This window comes from Myotis davidii, unplaced genomic scaffold, assembly GCF_000327345.1.
Source record: "Myotis davidii unplaced genomic scaffold, ASM32734v1 scaffold67, whole genome shotgun sequence".
Taxonomy (NCBI): domain Eukaryota; kingdom Metazoa; phylum Chordata; class Mammalia; order Chiroptera; family Vespertilionidae; genus Myotis; species Myotis davidii.
Window position 1 is genome coordinate 1,186,427 of NW_006298521.1, and position 20,904 is coordinate 1,207,330.

General features: G+C 36.9%; 1 protein-coding gene across 2 annotated transcripts in view; it reads left to right on the top strand.

The window, feature by feature from the left end:
* The window catches only part of SMC1B (structural maintenance of chromosomes 1B), a 54,153-nt gene that overhangs the window by 1,613 nt on the left and 31,636 nt on the right, over window positions 1-20,904 (top strand). For both annotated transcript variants that reach the window (XM_015570750.1, XM_006774157.2), the window contains exons 2-11: window positions 444-641; window positions 4,459-4,571; window positions 4,660-4,863; window positions 7,740-7,978; window positions 9,476-9,731; window positions 10,645-10,785; window positions 15,076-15,158; window positions 15,731-15,938; window positions 18,165-18,350; window positions 19,685-19,864. In XM_015570750.1, the coding sequence (XP_015426236.1) occupies window positions 444-641; window positions 4,459-4,571; window positions 4,660-4,863; window positions 7,740-7,978; window positions 9,476-9,731; window positions 10,645-10,785; window positions 15,076-15,158; window positions 15,731-15,938; window positions 18,165-18,350; window positions 19,685-19,864 (1,808 nt within the window). The remainder of the gene's footprint in view (window positions 1-443; window positions 642-4,458; window positions 4,572-4,659; window positions 4,864-7,739; window positions 7,979-9,475; window positions 9,732-10,644; window positions 10,786-15,075; window positions 15,159-15,730; window positions 15,939-18,164; window positions 18,351-19,684; window positions 19,865-20,904) is intronic.

Consider the following 20,904-nt stretch of genomic DNA (forward strand, 5'->3'; position numbering starts at 1 on the left):
TCGGACTTGGGATGTAGTTTTTCTTGGCCACCAGCTCCTACCAATCACAAACCGTCCAGCCTTCGTCCAGCGCCGGGGAGAAACCCTGGATATAGTTAGCCCTTTAGAAGATGTGACAGTCAATATTTATAAAAAGGGTATGACGGAAATCGGGGAAGTTAAATGATTGGCCGTGGCATAATGCTTAAAAATGGGAGAGAGTTGGGTTTAGATCTACATATTAAGCCTCGTAAATGCAGGCCGCTTAGTACTCCACCATAGCTGCATGGAGGGAACCAGTCACATGCGATTTTAATGTAGACAAGACAGTGCTATTTAGACGTGTGTTGGCTATATTTCACTTCCATTGGTGGCCTGGTTTCTTTGCCTCTGGGCTAGGTGGGGTGTTTTTGTTTTTATCATTAAGAGTGAATAACTCCTCTCTCTCTCCTTTCCCCTCTTTTGGTCCCCAGGAAAATCTAATGTCATGGATGCACTTAGTTTTGTCATGGGAGAGAAAACGGCTAATTTAAGAGTGAAACATATTCAAGAACTTATTCATGGAGCACATATTGGAAAGCCTATTTCTTCTTTTGCAAGTGTAAAAATTGTGTATGTGGAGGAAAATGGAGAAGAAAAAACATTTACAAGAATTATTCGAGGTATATTTTTGTAGATGTTTGCTTATGAGTTATTTGAGTTTTCCAGAGTTAAGTCAGATTACCTGTTCAACTAGCATAGTGAACTAGACTTTTTTTCTCTTGGATAACAATTCTCAGAAGTAATAGAACCTGTTTGGTTCTCCACTGGGACTCTTCTTTAAGCAGATTTATTTGTTCAAACTTCTCCATTGTCAAATAGCACTTTTGTACCTGGTTATTAGGTTAAAATAAAGGAGAGCCCACCTTAAAGATAGAGAAGTTATAAAAGTCCTTCCTGGGGTTATTTATGTATATTTATCTTGTTTTTTTTAATGGTGAACTAATTATTTGCATATTTTTGGTTTGTATAGAAAGATCTACCATTGAAAGCAACTTCAGTGAAACATTTGAATTTGTATTTTGTGATTTATTCATGAAATCCTGTTTCCTGAGTAAACTATATATATGTATATATATATGCTTACATATATATACATGTATGTAGGAGGAGTTTACAGAGCCTCTATAAAAGTGTTTCTTGGTGGGTTTGTTGTTGCTATTTTCATTCTGGCCTACTAAAACTTGGTTTTAATATTCTAATGTATAAATACTATTTTATTAACTTTCCCCAAATTTAATCAGGTAATTTTAGAAATACTTATATACTTGTACCTTAATGTCTAATTTAAGCATTTCACCACTTTATTACCTAAGTATCTTCATTGGTTTTCTCACTTTCTTTTGGTTTTTACTCAAAAGTTTCCCATCTCACTAAGGATTCCTTAGTCTACTCTATTTATTTAATAAACCACCATATGTTTGTTTTTCCCATTTTATTAAGGTATAATTGATAAAAATATATATTTAAGCTATACAACTTGATGTTTTAATATACATTGTGAAATAGGTGACATAATCAACCTAATTAACATATGTATCACCTCACCTGGTTACTGTTTTCTTTTGTGTGTGTATGGTGAGAACACTAAGGTCTGCCCTCTTAGCCAATTTAAAGTGTGCAATACAGTATTGTTAACTGTAGTCACATTGCTATGCAATAGATCTCCAGCTTAGCATCTTTTTTTTAAAATATATTTTATTGATTTTTTACAGAGAGGAAGGGAGAGGGATAGAGAGTTAGAAACATCGATGAGAGAGAAACATGGATCAGCTGTCTCCTACACGCCCCCCACCGGGGATGTGCCTGCAACCAAGGTACGTGCCCTTGACCGGAATCGAACCTGGGACCCTTCAGTCCGCAGGCCGACGCTCTATCCACTGAGCCAAACTGGTTCTGGCCAGAGCTTAGCATCTTACCAACTCTCTATTCCTTGACCAGCTCCCCATTTTCTTCTCCCCCAGCCCTGGCAGTCACCATTCTATGCTCTGCTTCTGTGAGTTTTGACTATTTTAAATTCCACATATAAGTAAAATCATGCAGTATTTTTCTTTCTGTGCATGGTTTGTTTCACTTAGCATAATGTCCTCTGGATTCCTCTGTGAAATTGCAAATGGCAAAATTTCCTTCTTTTTTTAGGTTGAATAATATTCTCGTATTTTCTCTACTTACCCACTGATAGACATTTAGATTATTAGCTATTGTGAATACTTCAATAATATGGGAGTACAGATAGCTCTTCAAGGTACTGATTTTATTTTCTTTGAATATATACTCAGAAGGGATTGCTTGATCACAAGGTAGTTCTGTTTTGTTTTGTTTTGTTTATATATTTTTTTTATTGATTTCAGAGAGGAAGGGAGAGGGAGAGAGAGATAGAAACATCAATGATGAGAGAGAATCATTGATTGGCTGCGTCCTGCATGCCCCCTACTGGGGATCAGCCCACAACCTGGGCATGTGCCCTTGACCAGAATTGAACCTGGGACCCTTCAGTCTGCTGGCCGACACTCTATCTACTGAGCCAAACCAGTTAGGGCAGGTAGTTCTGTTTTTAATTTTGAAGAATCTTCATATGGCTTTCTGTAATGGCTGTACCAATTTATATTCCCACCAACAATATACAGAGTTCTCCTTTTCTTCACATCCTCACCAACACTTGCCTTTTTGTCTTTTTTTTAAAATATATTTTATTGATTTTTCACAGAGAGGAAGGGAACAAGATAGAGAGTTAGAAACATCGATGAGAGAGATACATCGATCAGCTGCCTCCTGCACATCTCCCATTGGGGATGTGCCCACAACCCAGGTACATGCCCTTGACCGGAATCGAACCTGGGACCTTTCAGTCCGCAGGCCGACGCTCTATCCACTGAGCCAAACTGGTTTCGGTGCCTTTTTGTCTTTTTTATTGGAACAGGTTTGAGGTGATATCATTGTCGTTTTGATTTGCCTTTTCCTAATCTTTCCTGATATTGAGCACCTTTTCATATACCTGTTGGCCATTTGCATATAATCTTTTGAGAAATGTCCATTCAGGTTCTTTTCTCATTTTAAATTGGGTTATAATACTTTGGTTTTTTGCTACTGAATTGTATGAGTTCCTTATATATTTTGGATATTAACCCCTTGTCATATATGTGGTTTGAAAAGATTTTCTCCTATGCCATTGATTTTGTTTTACACTCTGTAGGTTGTTTCCTTTTCTGGGCAGACGTTTTTTATTTTGATACAGTCCCATTTATCTATTTTTGCTTTTGTTGCTTGTGCTTTTGATAGATGCAAAAAATTACTGACCAGATCAAAGTCAAAAAGCCTTTCACCTGTGTTTTCTTCTATTAGTTTTACAGTTTCAGGTATTACGTTAAGTCTTTAATCCATTTTGAGTTAATTTTCATATGTAGTGTGAGCTAAGGGTTCAGTTTCATTTTATTTGCATGTAGATACACAGTTTTCCCAACACTGTTTATTGAGGAGACCATCTTTCCCCCATTATATGTCTTGGTTCCCTTGTTGATGATCAGTTGACCGTAGATGTACAGATTTCTTCCTGGACACTATTCTGTTCTATCGTTCTATATGTCTGTTTTGATGCCAGTACCATACTGTTTTGATTACTGTAGCTTTGTAGGATAGTTTGAAGTCAAGGAGCATGATACCTTCCACATTTTTTCCTCTAAAGATTTATTTGGCTATTCAGGGTCTTTTATGACCCCATATCAATTTTAGGATTATTCCAGTTCTGCGAAGAATACTGCTGGTATTTTAATAGGAATTACGTGGAATCTTATGTTGCTTTAGGCAGTAAGAATATTTTAATAATATTAATCCTTCTCCCCCCACTTCCCTCCCTTCCACGCTTTCTAAAAATATCAATGGGAAAAAAATATAATCGTGGGTCAGGATTAACAAACAAACAAAAAAAGAGCACCTATACTATTCATGAGGGCTCCACCATCATGACCTAATCACCTCCCAAAGGCCCTACCTACTGATATCATCACCTTTGGGGGTGAGATTTTCAACATGAATTTAAGAGGGACACAAATATTCAGACCATAGCACCATCCTGTTTAAAATTGCAAATGCGTGATTCCAACATACAGAAACTTTCATACCTTCTTCCCAACTCTATTTTACTGAACTCAGAGCACTTACCAATTTCTTTCATATTTATTTTACTTACATATCTTGTTTTTGTCTGTTTCCATAACTGGGATATAAGTTCTTTGAGGTCAGACTTTTGTCTGTTTTGTTTACTGCTACAGGGAACTCATTGGTATGTAGTATACAGTATTTGTTGACTGACTAAATGCATATATTAACATGTATATTATTGCAAAACTGGCATTTCAATAAGAAAAATAATTTTATAAAACTTTCAGCAGTTGATATGTGTCGGATATTTATACTTCCAATGACAGCCTTTATTTACTTTAGGAGGATGCTCAGAATTTCGTTTTGATGATAATCCTGTGAGTCGTTCCACTTATATCGCAGAGTTGGAAAAGATAGGTATATTAATCAAAGCACGGAACTGTCTAGTTTTTCAAGTAAGTAGTTGTAAAGTTTATTTGATTCATGATTTTGAAAAACCATCACTATATTTTACATGTTGGTGTGCTTTACTGTTTTTAAAAGGGAACTGTAGAGTCGATTTCAATGAAAAAACCCAAAGAAAGAACCCAGTTTTTTGAGGAAATCAGCACTTCAGGAGAGCTTATAGGAGAATATGAGGAAAAGAAAAGAAAGTTACAGAAAGCTGAAGAGGATGCACAGTTTAATTTTAATAAAAGAAAAAACATAGCTGCAGAGCGCAAACATGCAAAATTAGAGAAAGATGAGGTAAGGTGTCATGAAGATGTAACCAATTTAGTGTTGGATACAGAAACTGTCAGAATTGCTAGATATTGGCTTGGGGTTACTAATGAGACTCTTTTAATACTACTAGAGGCCCCATGCATGAAGATTCATGCAAAAATGGGCCTCCTTCCCCTGGCTGCTGGCACTGCCTTCACTCCAGCTGGAGCCGCCTTTCCACCTTTCCACGCTGCCCAGAGGCCGGGAGCAGCTGGGGCAGTGTGGAACTCCCCAGCCGCTCAGTGCCTGCATATGCAAATTAACTCACCATCTTTGTTGGGTTAATTTGCATACTCCTGATTGGCTGGTGAGCATTGTGAAGGTACAGTCATTTTGCATCTTTCTCTTTTATTAGTGTAGATAAGACAAATAAAGCCCAATATTCATTAAAGATAAGCCTTTTGAGCATGGCTAGAGTGGCTCAGTGGTTGAGTGTCATCTCATGCACTATGAGGTAACCAGTGCAATGCCTGGTCAGCACATGCCAGGGTTGCGGCTGGATCCCAAGTAGGAGGCATGCAGGAGACAGCTGATTGATTCATTGATGTTTCTATCTCTTCCTCTCCCTTCCTCTCTCTAAAAATCTATAAAAACATATTTTTTTTAAAAAAAGTAAGCCTTTCAGTATGTTTTTCACCATTTAGGTGTGTGTGTTTTCTTAAATAGGGCCACCTGAACTAAAAAGAAGTGTGAAGAGTTTATGCCTTACACGGCAGTGGTTCTCAAACTTCTGCTTCTTGTTCCCTTATGTTCTCAAAAATCACCGGGGCCCTGGCCAGGTTGCTCAGTTGGTTGGAGTGTCATCCCACACACCAAAAGGCTGCAGGTTCTCTCTCCAGTTAGGGTGCATATGAGAAACGACCAATGGATGTTTCTCTCTCACATAGATTTTCTCTCTGTCTCTCCCTCTCCCCCTTCCTCTCTAAGATCAATTAAAAAAACAACATATCCTCGGGTGAGAATTAAAAAAATTATTGGCAACTGCAGAGTTTCTTTTCATGTGGGTTATAACTATCTACCAGTATTTATTGTATTTGAAATTAAAACTGGGAAACTTAAAATATACATTTTAATGATCAATGTATAAGTAATGTATTATATGTTAACATAAATAATATTTTAGTGAAAACACTGCATTTTTTTCTTTTTTTATTTCGGTGACATTGGTTATTGGGATCATATAGGATTCTGTATATTGCATTGTGTGCCCACCACCCAAAGTCAAATCATCTTCCATCACCATATAATAGGCCCCCTTTACCCACTGCTACTGCCCTACTCATTTCCCCCTGGTAACCAACATTCTGTTGTCTATGAGTTTCATTTCATATCCCACATATGAGTGAAACTATATGGTTCTTAGCTTTTTCTAACTGACTTATTTCACTTAGCATAATATTCTCAAGGTACATCCATGTGGTTGCAAATGGCAGTTTTTCATCTTTTCTTACAGCTAGTTGAGTAGTAGTCCATAGGGGAGGTGTGTGTATCACATCTTCTTTATTCAGTCATCTATTGAGGGACACTGACTGTTTCCATTTCTTGGCCACCGTGAATGATGCAGTGAACATAGGGATGCATATATCTTTGCAAATAAATGGTTTTTAATTTTTCAGGTAGATACACAGAAGAGGGATGCTGGGTCACGTGGTAACTGTTCTTAATTTTTTCAGGAACCGCCTTACTGTTTCCATAGTGGCTGTACCAGTTTACATTCCCACCAGAAAACTGCTTTTTTTTTCTAAAACTAAATAATTATAACTGTAACATTGTTTTTAAATTTTTGTAATCTTAATATCTAGCTTAATAAAAGACATGAATTCTCACATCTGTTTCTGTATTAAATCTTATTTGTGTCAAGGCCTAGCAGCTTTATGCATCATTGGCTTTGCACCATCACTCAGTGCAGATATAAACACAATGAAAAAGGCAAGTTTTAGTATTGCTTTGAAAATAGTTTGACCTCAGGGACTCCCTAAAATAGTGTGGGGGACCCCTAAGAAACAATGGCCACACTTTGCAAATGCTGTCCTGTGGTATTTTCTTGGTACCCTTCACAATGCCTAGTAGAGTACCGCATGTATGGTTGATAATTATTTGTGTTTAGAGTGATCTTTTTAAAATGCAAATCAGATTCTGTCTTCCTCTGGCATAGAACCTCTTCCAGTGCAGTGCTTCCCACTACACCAAGAATCTAGTCTCCTACCCAGCCTTCTGATCTGGCCCCTATTCACCTCTCAGGCCTTAACTTCCTCTACTCTCCTACCACATTGACCTTTAGTATTTATTGAACACCCACACTCCATCCTAGCCGAGCTTTTGCTATTTCCTCTGCCTAGGTAATTGTATGCCTGATTTTTGCATGGCAAATACTCTCTCATTCAAGTTTTCGTAAAAAGCCATTCTCTGTCAGGCATTTGCTGTCCATGCCCCCAATCTAAATTAGCACCCACTCTCTGGTGCTATTGCATTACTCTATTTTGTTTCTTTTATAGCATATATTGCTATATGATATCTTGTTTATTATTTGTTTACTTGTTTACTCAATGACTCCTCTTCACCCCCCTCCCATTAGAATAACTATATTTTAAACTTAAAAGACCAGGAACTATTTCTATTTTGTTCTTCACTATATACCCAGCACCAAGAACAGGGCCTGGTACATAGTAGGCAATTAAAAAATATTTAAAGAAATAAATGAGAGGAAGATGTGTTCCTTATTAGTGATGTCTTTTTGTTTCTTAATATTTTTACATGTGTGTATATCACATGAAATTATTTATTGGCATTATAGCTGAGTTTATGAAAAGTCAACTTAAATATGCTTCCTTTTAACTCTTGTTGAATTTACTGTTTTATAGGCAGAACGTTACCAGACTCTCCTTGAAGAACTTAAAATAAATAAGATTCAACTGCAGCTTTTCAAGCTATATCATACTGAGAAAGAAATTCATTTGCTGAACACTGAGTTAGAGAATGTGAGTAGGAATTTGAGTGACACAAAAGAATCTCTTTCTCATCATGAAAACGCAGTGAAAGCCAAGAAAAAGGAGCATGGGATGCTAACTAGACAGCTGCAACAAACAGAAAAAGAATTAAAGTGAGTCTTTAAAAATAATTATTAACAGTTGGATTTTATGTAGATCAATAGAGAAAATAAAAATATTACTGATGTTTTGAAAGTTGATTATTTTAAGTTTTTTACTTTGGAATACTTTAGATGTACAGAAAAATTATAGAGAGAGGACAGAGTTCCCATATTCCCCACACTTGGTTTCTCCTACTTACATCTTACACTATGAGTATGATACATTCGTCAGAATTAGTGAACCAATGCAGATACATTACTATTAACTGAAGTCCATACTTTATTCATATTTTCTTAGCTTTTACCTATTGTCCTTTTTTAAAATCCAGAATGCCATATTACATTTAGTGATCACATCTCCATAGACTCCTCTTGCCTGTGACAGTTTTTCAGACTTTCTTTGTGATGACCTTGACAGTTTTGAGGAGTATTGTTCAGGGTTCTTTTGCACAGTGTTCCTTAATTGGGATTTGTCTGATAGGTTTTTCACAATTAGACAGGGTTTATGAATTTGGGAAAGAAAACCACAGGAGTAAAATGCCATTCCCATCATGTTATATGTATCAGGGATGTCCACAGATCATATGTTATATGACATATCTAATGATTCATATCAACTTGACATCACTTTAGATATTGACCTTTTCTTGCCCATCTACAACCTCCCACTCCAACAGTGAGAAACCTGCCTTTCACAAGATGTCAGCATTTGCTGAGTTGTTCAATTCTAGGAACCACGTTCGGCAGCATTGGAATTGTGCATCATACCCTCTTAGGCAGCAGCCTTATCAACTAGAGTAGGGTGCTTATGTACAGGTTTTTTTGCTTTTAGCTTTGCAGATGCCACTCATTTCTAAAGTTACTTAGGCTGGCACTTTTTATCCCCACCCCTTCAGTAAGGTGGTTTAATGCATATGAAATACAGTTAGATTCTTTTTCTTTTTTTAAAATATATTTTATTGATTTTTTACAGAGAGGAAGGGAGAGAGATACAGAGTTAGAAACATCGATGAGCTGCCTCCTGCACATCTCCCACTGGGATGTGCCCACAACCCAGGTACATGCCCCTGACCGGAATCGAACCTCGGACCTTTCAGTCCACAGGCTGACGCTCTATCCGCTGAGCCAAACCGGTTTCGGCCAGTTAGATTCTTTTGCCGCTTTCTATATTCCATCTAGGATGTCTTGGCCTCCTCTGAGTGATTTTTTAAATTTGCATCCATTAAAGTACACTCTTGGAGGTATAAAGTTCTGTAGGTTTTTACAGACGTGTGCTGTCTGTGTCCACCATTACAGTGTCATACAGAGTATTTACCACTCAGAAAATTCCCCTGTGCTTCACCTGTTCAACCCTCCTCCTAACTCTGGCAACGACTGCCCTACTTACAGTCTCTGAAAGTGAGTTTTTAGAATTTGTTTTTAAAAGTGTGATCTGGTCAGAAGAACTTCTTCCCTTTATTTATCACAACATTTAATTTCCTTTAAAGCAGACTTGATTTTTCTTTTTAGATCTCTTGAAGCACTTTTAAATCAGAAGAGGCCCCAATATATTAAAGCCAAAGAAAACACTTCTCACCATCTTAAGAAATTAGATGTGGCTAAGAAATCCGTGAAGGACAGTGAAAAACAATGTTCTAAACAGGAAGATGACATAAAAGCCCTAGAGACAGAGCTGGTTGATCTAGATGTTGCATGGAAAAGTTTTGAAAAGCAATCGGAAGAAGTCCTACAGAAAGTGCGAGACATTGAATTAGAAGCCAGTCAGGTGAAAAATTCAGCACATGGGAAATCTTTCGTTTCTAGTCTTTCAACTTCTTTTAATTAGAAAAAAAGTTTGAAGAATGACCTCTCTGATCCTTTAAGAGATTGTCCTCAGAATCTAAATTATGAGGATTTAAAATTTGCAGCCTGTATATGGAATCTAAATTTAATCTTTAGGCTATTTTTCTTTAAAAGATTAAATGGCATAGCATTTTTGAGTTTATTAAAGTCATAGAAAATACTTCAAGATGATTATATATATCATTTTGTAATAAGTGTTAGGTAATTCTTGTGTTTTTAAAATAACTTTTATGAATATTATAAAAACTTAAAAGTCAGATACATATGGCTTTGAAGAGATGATCACAATTGACCGGGAAATTGATTACTTAATGTGATTTAAAATATTAAGTGATGAATTAATATCCAATGTAGTATATAAAATTTACATACAATAAATTGATGGTAGATATCCAAAAACTTGTAATTCAGAGTTTTTAAACATTCCACTAAATTTTTATCATTTATCTTTTTCATTAACTTTATAGTAGTCTAACATTACAATATAGGTACTAAAATTTTGTGACTACATAAATAGGAAAAGTACATAATTTTCTCTGAGTTCCTCTTTTGGATTTAATGAGGTTTAATCTCCTTTCTCTTTTAAGGATTTCTTACAGAGACCTGCTAGAGTTGATTTTGAATATCTTATTGATGTATCTAAACTGTTTTAAGGAAAACATTCATTTAATGCTTACATATATATGGAGAAGATGGCCAATTCTGATCTAATTTATGTAAAACACTTTTTGATGAGATTAAATATCTGTCAGTAATTACGTTAATAAAGGCTATCACATAAAGACTGCCCTCTGATGCTTCTTTGAGTTAGCAATGTTCAAATGCTCTTTACACAGCTGGATCGTTATAAAGAACTTAAGGAACAAGTAAGGAAGAAGGTGGCTATAATGACCCAACCACTGGAAAAACTGCAGTGGGAACACAAGGCTGATAAGGAAAGACTGGCATTTGAAAAGAGGAGGCATGGAGAAACTCAGGTACTTGGTTTGTACACTCATGATTTACAGATGTTTTCAGTGAAATGTTACTAGCTTTTTATATTAGCTTTTCAATATAGAAGTGGATTTACATCAGACATAGAGATTAATAAACAAATTGTTGGTTACCTGTGATGCTGCTTGTGTCACATAGGTGCCACTGGAGGTCCGAAGTACAGACAGTGCCTCCATTCGTACAGTCAGTCAGCATTCTCTGCGCCTCTGTATAGTGATGGGGATGGGCAGGTGATGTAGCCTCTGTTCTTACATGTATCATACAGTCCGGTGAGGTAGGAGGAGGATACATAAAGGGAAGAATCAATTAAGCATCAAATAGAGGTGAATGCAAAATTATTTGGAAACATTAAGGCCATTGCCCAAGAGGAGTGTCATAGTCTACATGGGAAGTGGCCATCAAAATAGCTTTTTTTTTTCCAGTTAGCAATAGTCCCGCCTCAGGTAAACCTCATTGGCTACGATACGGCCATCGCGCAAAGCTCAAAATAGGATTTTAATGGTCTGCCTTAGAGTAAGACAGACCTGGCTTCCAGCTAGTCTTATTATTTACTGACCTGTGTGATCTTGGTAATTAAATTATTTAACTTGTCTGGACTTTGGTTTCTTCATTTGTACAATGAGGAGAGGTATGTCTACCTCATAGTGGTGGGCAGGTAGAATAAAATGAAAAGGATGTGATACTACACCAAGATCTGATCTTTCCCTCTAATGCCTCAGGGTGTAGTACAGTGATGGCGAACCTTTTGAGTTCGTCGTGTCAGCATTTTGAAAAACCCTAACTTGTGCTCGCTTCGGCAGCACATATACTAAGATTGGAACGATACAGAGAAGATTAGCATGGCCCCTGCGCAAGGATGACACACAAATTCGTCAAGCGTTCCATATTTAAAAAAAAAAGAGAAAAGAAAAACCCTAACTTAACTCTGGTGCCGTGTCACATATAAAAACTTTTTGATATTTGCAACCATAGTAAAACAAAGATTTATAGTTTTGATATTTATTTTATATATTTAAATGCCATTTAACAAAGAAAAATGAACCAAAAAATGAGTTCGCGTCTCACCTCTGACACACGTGTCATAGGTTCGCCATCACTGGTGTAGTATATGGTAATCATATGAATAGAAGAAAGGACTTTTGTGGAGGAGAAGAATGTCCTCTGGCTGGTGTGTCTCAGTTTAGTAGAGCCCTGTCCTGAACGCTGAGCTTGAGGGCTTGATGCCCGGTCAGGCACATACCCAGGTTGTGGGTTTGGTCCCCAGTCGGGGTGTGTATGGGAGGCAACTGATTGATGTTTTTCTTTCACATCGATGTTTGTCTCTCCCTCTCCCTCTCCCTCTTCCTCTCCCTTCCCCTCTTTAAAATTAATTTTTTAAAAATTAAGAAAAAAGGCCTTGGCCTGGTGGATTGGTTGAAGCATTGTCTCGTACGCCAAAAGGTGTGGGTTCGATCCCTAGTCAGGGCACACGCCGAGGTTACGGATTTGTTTTCTCTCACATTGGTGTTCTCTCCCTGTCTCTCCCTTCCTCCCTAATATCCATGAATATATCCTCGAGTGAGGATTAAAATACATTTTAAAAGCAGGAAATATAGTAACATAGCAGTAATTTTAAACCACTTGAATAATTTGTATTGCATTATAAAATTGTACACTGATTGCTATAAATTCTCATTGCACATGTTTGCCTTTGTGCATGCTAATTTTGAAAAAACTTACTTATCGCTACATGTTAAATTCTATGGTTACCACAGCACAAAGCCTTACCTAGCCTGCCTTTTCTTCCTAGCCCACCAAAAAAAAAACACAGAATAATTTCTTCTGCATCTAATTACTCATTATTCTTAATTTATATCTAAAGAATTTTATCCAGTTGAAGGAAAAGCACAGTTAGTTGGTACAGCTTTACTAGACTGGAAGCTTCTTAAAGGCAGGATTCATAATAGTGTCCACTATAAATTTTGTACTGAGTACATGTCAGTACGTTTTGGTTGAATTGCTGTTGTCTTTTGAATATGAAAACACTGACAGGAGAAGAAATAGATTGAGGTGGAGAAAGATGGAGAAATCTGTACTCATACTCAGTTCCCTGACTCTCTCCCTGGACAGGAGGGGGCATAACTTCCCACAGGTACCAGATGGCTAGGTGCTGCGCAGTGGTTGGTTTTCCAGACACTGGCACTATCAGCTGGCATCTCAAATGCAGAATGCCTGCTACCACGGCAGACTGATTTCCCCATTATGTGTCCAGCAGAGCACCCAGTCCCTGACCCCCTCCCTGTGGGATGATGGCCCTGGTCTTTCACGTTTCCTCCAGGAAAGCTATTCCTCAACCAAAGCATGTCTGACGTTTATTCCAGGCTCTTTGTATAACAGGGAGTGATCCCTCAGAGACGCCTCTGCCCAGTGAAGTAATTGCCACAAAGAAACCCATCTGGCGTGACACAAGCCTTGGGGGTGGCCAGAGTAAAGGCAGGGGCAGGTTTCCTAGTTGACTAAATTTTGTGTTCTTTGTTAAGTAACCTTGTTTTTTTCTCTTTGCATGGATTCTTAAGTGAGATATTAAAATGTCAATAGGGGAGCTCTAATTTTAAGATGTTTGCGTCCTAGAGAAAAATGAACGGTGTCTTGCTTATGTTCACAGCTCTGGCACCTGGCAGAGTTGTTTGTTCAGTGAATTTGTGTGATACATGAGTACAGTGAGATAAGCATCTTCATAGAATGTGTTTGTTCCTTTCCACTTAAAAACTCTTATATTTCTTCTTTTTCCGGGTGTGGTAGACTGAAAAAGACTTGTGTTTCTGACTTTTCTACACTCCCGGTTTTAAATTACTTAGCAGTGGAGTAAGATTAATCTTGCTGTGTGGTGCACAAGAGGAATTAGACGGGAGAGGCTAAAGACATGAAGCGGATTGGAGACTACCACTGCACTTAGATTTAGTGATAAATGGGACTGGAGCAGGACTTCCGTGACGCCCTCCTCCCACTGCCTAGAGTTGCCTTCTATGTCCTGTGCTGGTATAGCACCGAGCCACTCTGCTGGGATGACCTACTCAGTTATCTGTCTCTCCCACCAGACATTGGTCCGTGAGAGCAGAGACTGTGTCCTTGTTGAAAGTATTACAGATGTCCGCCCCCCCCCCCGACCCCTCCATCCGGCATCCCTTCAGGTGTCCTGTTGTTTGTATCGCTACGTCCTAGCCATGTTAGCCAGCGAATAAGTATTTATTGCATGAATTGTCTGCAGCACAGGGAATATGGTCAGTGATACTGGGATGCGTATGCATGAGGCCAGGTGGGTACTTGAAGCAGTGCGTGGGGACTACTCTGTAAAGTACATGATTTCCTAACAACTTCGCTGTGCACCTGAAACTAATACAGAATCATATTGAGTGTAAACTGTAATTGAAAAACAAATTTTAAAAAATTCATTATATATAACAAAGCACAGATAGTTTATATTAAAGGAGAAGTCCCAGGAGAAATTATTGATATTCTTGTGAAATACTCAATTTATACTATGTTATAACATTACCAAATGGCATCTTTTCATTAATGAACTAATTTTACAATGCAGGATAATATTTCTCTTAATCGCTCAGAGAGGGACACCTAGTTTTTATTTTTCTGAGATTTAGTTTCTTTTAGTTGTAAATTAAGTTGCACATTTAAGATTAGATTCTATTGTTATTTCACTGTTCTTTTATTTCTCTGTGGATGACCTATTTACTCCATCTCAGTTTGGTACTAATTTAAAATATTTTAACTAAAAAAATTTCAGATATGTGAAAAAGAAAAGAACTGTATATCATCTATAATAATAAAAGTGTAATATGCTAATTAGACCAGACGTCCTTCTGGACGACCTTCCGGACAAAGCCGCTGTGGTGGCAGGGGCTGAGGCAGAGGCGGCCACTGTGGCGGCAAGGACCAAGCCCCTTGCACGAATTTCATGCATCGGGCCTCTAGTTTGAAAATAATACCCTTGGAGGGAGTTTGAGTTTACCACAGTAAACTTTGTAGAGATCAGATATTTAGTAAAGGGTGGAGCCAGGATTTGAATCGTGATTCTTATAACCTCAAAGCTCTACACCATCCTGCCTTTTCACAATTAAAATTTGCTCTTATGAGTATTTTCATGTGGTTATATTTGATATATTTCAAATTCAGAGCAACAGGATATTACAGTAAGTTCTAAGCAGATAGTGAAAAATAATCAATTTTATTTGTTTGGAGTTGCTGTAATTGATTTTAGGTTTCATTTCCTAATTTAGGAAAATCTAAAACAAGTAAACGAACAAATAGAAGATCATAAAAAGCGAATAGAGAAGTTGGAGGAGTACACAAAAACATGCATGTGGGTATTGTTAAAGGTTTTTGCAGCTGTCATAGTTCAGGGGTCTGGTTTATTTATGGTATATTCATCAAGTAAATGCTTTCATTGTATCATGTTTTCACTCTTCCAGTGTATATAATAAAAAATTATACTTCAGCACATAAATAAAATGTTTAAGTTTTGAAAATATAAATGTTTATCAGTAGTGAAACTTAAAACTCTCTTTTGGTATTAACATTTTAAAATGAAAGTTATGTCATGAAAGCTAGTACAATCTAAGTATTCTCCCACTAAGAATTTTTTAAATAGGCATTTATTTATTAAGTCCATGATGATTGCTCTGGTTATATTGCTCTATCTTTACTTTTTCAATATCCAGAAATATGTATCTTTTGAATCATTAAAGAATGATTAAAATCTCTTTTGCCCAAGTTTGGTGCTAGGTTTATTTTATTGCCTTTTTCATCACTTAAAATTGACAGAGCACTATTCCATTCCCCTGCAATGCCAGACCTAAGTATATTGTATCTTGTAATTTCTAAATTTTTGTTTTACTTTTTGCTATATAATTTATTTTTGCTATTATTATGTAGGGATTGCTTGAAAGAAAAAAAACAGCAAGAGGAAATACTAGTGGATGAAATTGAAAAAACAAAATCAAGAATTGCGGAAATTAATGAAGAGATGAGTCTTATTAGAAGTGAACTGCAGAATGCTGGGATTGATACCCATGAGGGAAAACGCCAGCAAAAGAGGGCAGAGATTCTGGAAAACCTTCAAAAACTTTACCCAGACGCTGTGGTAATAGATGCACAGTTAATTTAAACAAAAAGGCTAAGCTTTCTTATTTGGGATTTAAAATGTTATTATTTGAAAGAAAAATTATTTCATAAATCTTTGTTTTATTATTTATTTTTAAACTATAGTAAATATTTGGGGTAAAAATGAAAATAACATCCAGTACTATCTACAGATAAGTAATGTTGGGGGAGGAACATTTCCATGAACATATCACCAGAAAGTCCACGTTATGGCCAGTAACCCCAAGGACTTGGTTGCCATGAAGTAGTTTCTCTCCTGAAAGTACACAGCCTTACACCTCTTCCTGTGTTTGTTTTTTATGTTTTCAGTGGACATCATTGATATACTTTTGTAACAGTGAACTTTTATTTACTAAATCTGACCTGCATTCAGTTTTGCTAGTATATTTCATTAGCCCAAATACAGCAATATCTAATCTGTTGCTTAGAGTGTCAACTTCACAAAATTATTTCCTTTGGTATTGGGGTCTGGTGTTTCAGGCCTTGGTCCCTAACACCAGTGTTCACTGCCCAGTCCTTATTTCATGATGGCCTGTTTTCAGCATTTGACACTGTTAACCACTTGCACTGTTTTGAAACCCCTGCCCATTGGCTTCTATGGTACCAGTCTCATGATTTTCCTCCTATCTCTGGCCACCCCAGCTTCTCCTTTGTACCATCCTTTTTTACTTTCTGACTTTTAACTGTTGGTCTTGACTTCAGGATAATGATGAAGGAGTAAGTCTTGGTCACAGAATCCTTCCCCCAGTATCAAACAGAATGACAAAAACTAGTTAAAAACAAAACAAAACTGGGCCAACAGGGCTCATATACATCTAATGCCATAAACTTCAGAAAATGGTAATAGTCCAGGATATTTTTTAAAAAATTGAAGTATATCCTTTTAAAGCATTTATTTTTGTTATTGAACTTATTGGGGTTACATTGGTCAGTAAGATTATATAGGTTTCAAGTGTACAGTTCTACCATACATCATCTGCACATTGCATTGTTTGCTCACCACCCAAAGTTTAGTCTCCTTTCATCACCATTTATGCCCCTTTTATCGTCTTCCACCTGCCCCCACAGTAATAACCATACTGTTGTCTGTGTCTATGAGGTTTGGTTTTTTGTTTATTTAATCGCTTCACCTGTTTTGCCTAGCCCCTCACACCCCTCCTCGTTGACAGCTGCCAGTCTGGTCACCTCTTCCTGTGTTTGTTTTTTATGTTTTCAGTGGACATCATTGATATGCTTTTGTATATCTATGTGTCTGTCTCTATTTTGTTTGTTTATTTTGTTCATTAGATTCCACTTACAAGTGAAAGCAAATGGTATTTGTCTTTCTCTGACTGGCTTATTTCACTTAGCATAGTACTCTAGGTCAGCAGTTTTTAACTAGTGTGCTGCAAGAATTTTTAATAGTCAAGGTGAAAGGAGAAGAAAAAAAAGAGCAGGATACCAAGTATTAACAACAATCATGATCTATCATAAAGAAATTAGTATTCCTGAAGTAGAACCAAGCAAATGAAAAAAGAGTCTAAGACATAAAATTGAATCTTCAGATAGTCTAGGAAGCATTGATATCGTATGGTTGATGTTCTGACATTTTTAAGAAAACTTATTGAATTGAATCTAATCAATTCTTGACCTTCCTTCAGATCTCAAATAGCACTTCTTTCTGGGGAGCTGTCCCTGGCATCTCAGGTCAACCTACATGTCATACATTCTCACAGTGTTCTGTGCTTAACACAGTGTCTATTATAAGTCTGTTCTGTACATGTGTCTAATAATTGGTTATTCATATCTTTCTTCCCTACTAGACAGATAGTTCTGTGAGGTCAGAATGTATCTGCTTTGTTCAGTAATGTTTACCCAGTGCCTAGCTCAGTACCTGCATGTGGTGATGAAATGAGGGGTCCTTCTAATTCTTGTTTAGTAAATGAGGGAATGGATGAATACGTTTAATTACTGTGGCTTTGCAAAAGTATTTTAACACCTTGGTAAGGCTAGCTCCTCCTCATTATTCTTAAGTGAAATATGACATACCTAAATGAATATTTCATAATAAAACCTATGTCCATTTGACGAGACTCCATGCAAATCTGATGTTTATAATTTTATCAAATTAGTCTTTGGTTTATGCTGCTTTGTTACATTAGAAAACAATGAGTTATATGTTCCTCATGAATGTATTTTCTGCTCTTCTTTTTTGAAACCTGCTAAGTTTGGAAGACTGCTTGACCTGTGTCATCCTATTCATAAGAAGTACCAGCTGGCTGTCACTAAGCTTTTTGGCCGGTACATAGTCGCCATTATTGTAACCTCTGAAAAAGTAGCAAGAGATTGTATTCAATTTCTGAAGGAGGAAAGAGCCGAACCTGAGACATTCCTTGCTCTAGATTTCATTGATGTAAGAAATTTATAATGTTTAGCATTTAGTAGTGATAAATCTTGTTTAAAGTACGTCTTTATTGCCAAAACTATGGTAGTGATAGAAAAAATCAACCTGGATGCCAGCCAGTCGTTCCGATGGCTGGTGTTAATGTATTGGCAGGCCAGGAATAGCATCAAGTGGGTGCTGTCCTTTCTGACTTCATACCATTTCTTCCATAGCTGGTTTGCCATAACTCTACCTTGGTGCTTTTGAGGACATTGTTTTAGCCTACTAGACAGCAATATTTTTATTCAGTAGCAAAGTGTGAGATGGTAAGACATAAGGTGTGTGGGAGAAATGCCAACCAGAGTCTCAGTGGTAAATACGCATCAGTGATCCAGTAATATGCATCAGTCTTGGTAGAGCAGGCGAATGTGGAGCCTTGGGGCATGTGTTGAGAGGCCTTGGGGTATCGAGAGTCTGAATCCTGAGGCAGGAACTCTGTCATTGTCAAGATTGATATTCTCTTCCTGGCCGGGTAGTTCAGTTGGTAGAGCATCACCCCGATCAATATGCCAAGGTTGCAGGTTCCAGCTCCGGTCAGGGCATTACAAGAAGCAACCAATGAATGCACAAATAAGTGGAACAACAATTCCTGCCTTCCAGAACCTGAACCGAAGGCAGTGGTCAAGAGCACATGCCCTAGACTAGGACTGACCTGAGGATGAATCTCAGCCCTGCTCCTAATTAGCTCTCAGGGATTTTTTGAGTGCCAAAAAATGGTGAGTGCCACCATGCTGTGCCACTTTTCTGACACACACATGAAGGCATTATCTCTCTCTAGATTTTATGATTTTGAAAGCATAGAGTGCTTATCATGCATCACTTTGTCCCAGCTGGCTAGTGATGGAGTTGAATCTGGAAATTTTATCTTCTGGACTTAGATGAAGTGTATTTTTTTAAATTTAATCCTCACCCAAGGATATTTTTCTATTGATTTTTTTTTTGAGAGAGAGAGAATGGGAGTGGGAGAGACAGACAGAAACACATTGTTTGCCTTTGCCTTGAGCCTGCAACCAAGGTATGTGTACTTGCCCGAATTCTAACCTGGACCCTTCCAGTCTGCAGGCTGGTGCTCTATCCACTGAGCAACTGGCTAGGGCTGACGAAATATATTTTTTAAAAATAGTACACGAGCTGATGGTGGGATACAGTTTGACAGGTTCTTGTCAAACTTTTATTGTGTATAAATGTATACTGTTAATCTCTCACTGTCACGCTTACTTATGCTTTTTGGGAAAGGATGTACTGAGTACTGTACTTGGTTTCTTATTTTAGTGTGTCTAATAAGTGTTTTTTAAACTTTTTAGATCAAGCCAATTAATGAAAGGTTGCGGGAGATTAAAGGCTGTAAAATGGTGATTGATGTCATAAAGACTCAGTTTCCTCAGCTGAAGAAAGTAATTCAGTTTGTGTGTGGAAATGGCCTTGTCTGTGAGACTGTGGAGGAAGCAAGGCACATTGCCTTTGATGGACCTGAAAGACGGAAAGTAAGATGCTTAGATTGTACTTTCGGGTAATCTGAAGCAATATGTATAAGACTAATATATTACACAAATATTAATATATGCTTTCATATGACTTTTAATAAGGAAAACTAACAGAACCTAAGATGGTTATGGCTTCAATAGTTTTTATAATGCTTAGTTGAGTTTTCAAAAATTCAATTCTGTAGCATTTCCCTATATCATAAATTATATTTTGGAAATTAGATTTATTGTAATAATATCTTCAAGGCAGTTTTTTTTTTCTTTTGCTCAGATGCAATATATGTTCTAGCTGAATCTCGATATGCCCTGCATTTAAATGTGTAGTACATGTGTTTCTGAGTATCAGGAAAATTTTCAGGTGCTTATTTTATATTCTGGGTTAATTCTTCCATAGTTTAATGGAAGAATTCTTACACATTCAAGGTTTTAACACATTTGAAGTTATAGAAACAGCACAATTAAAATGAGTGTACTATATATCTTTCAAGGAAATTTTGGTTTTAAAAGTAAATATTGTTTTAGTCTCAGTTGAATAGAGTGTGTATTTAGTTAACAATGTTTCATTTCTCAGATTATCTGACATACATTTTTTTAAAACTACTAGTATATCCCTGATGAAGCTTACATAGTGCCGTGGGGCATAAGCCATGAAGCAAAACCAGTGATGCTGCTTAGGAATTAATTATGTGACTTTAGACAAGTTTCTAAACCTCTAATTTTATTTTATTTTTTTATAAGCAAGTATTCATTTATTAAAGAGAAGCAGTTCACCATTGGAAATTTAAAAGAAACTACAAATAATATTACGTGTAAAGCTCACGTACTAGTATTTAAATTTCTCTGAAGCAATTTATGCCTCAGTAATTAAGAGAAAGAAGAGATGAACACTTTATTAAGACAAGAAGCCACCTAATATGGATTATGCTGTGGAATAATTGTCCACTCAGTATTCTATCCCACTGGGACAGTTTTTTAAAAAGGTTTTCATACTTTAAAAAATTATCACATCCACTAGAATAAGATGGTATAAATTAATATTA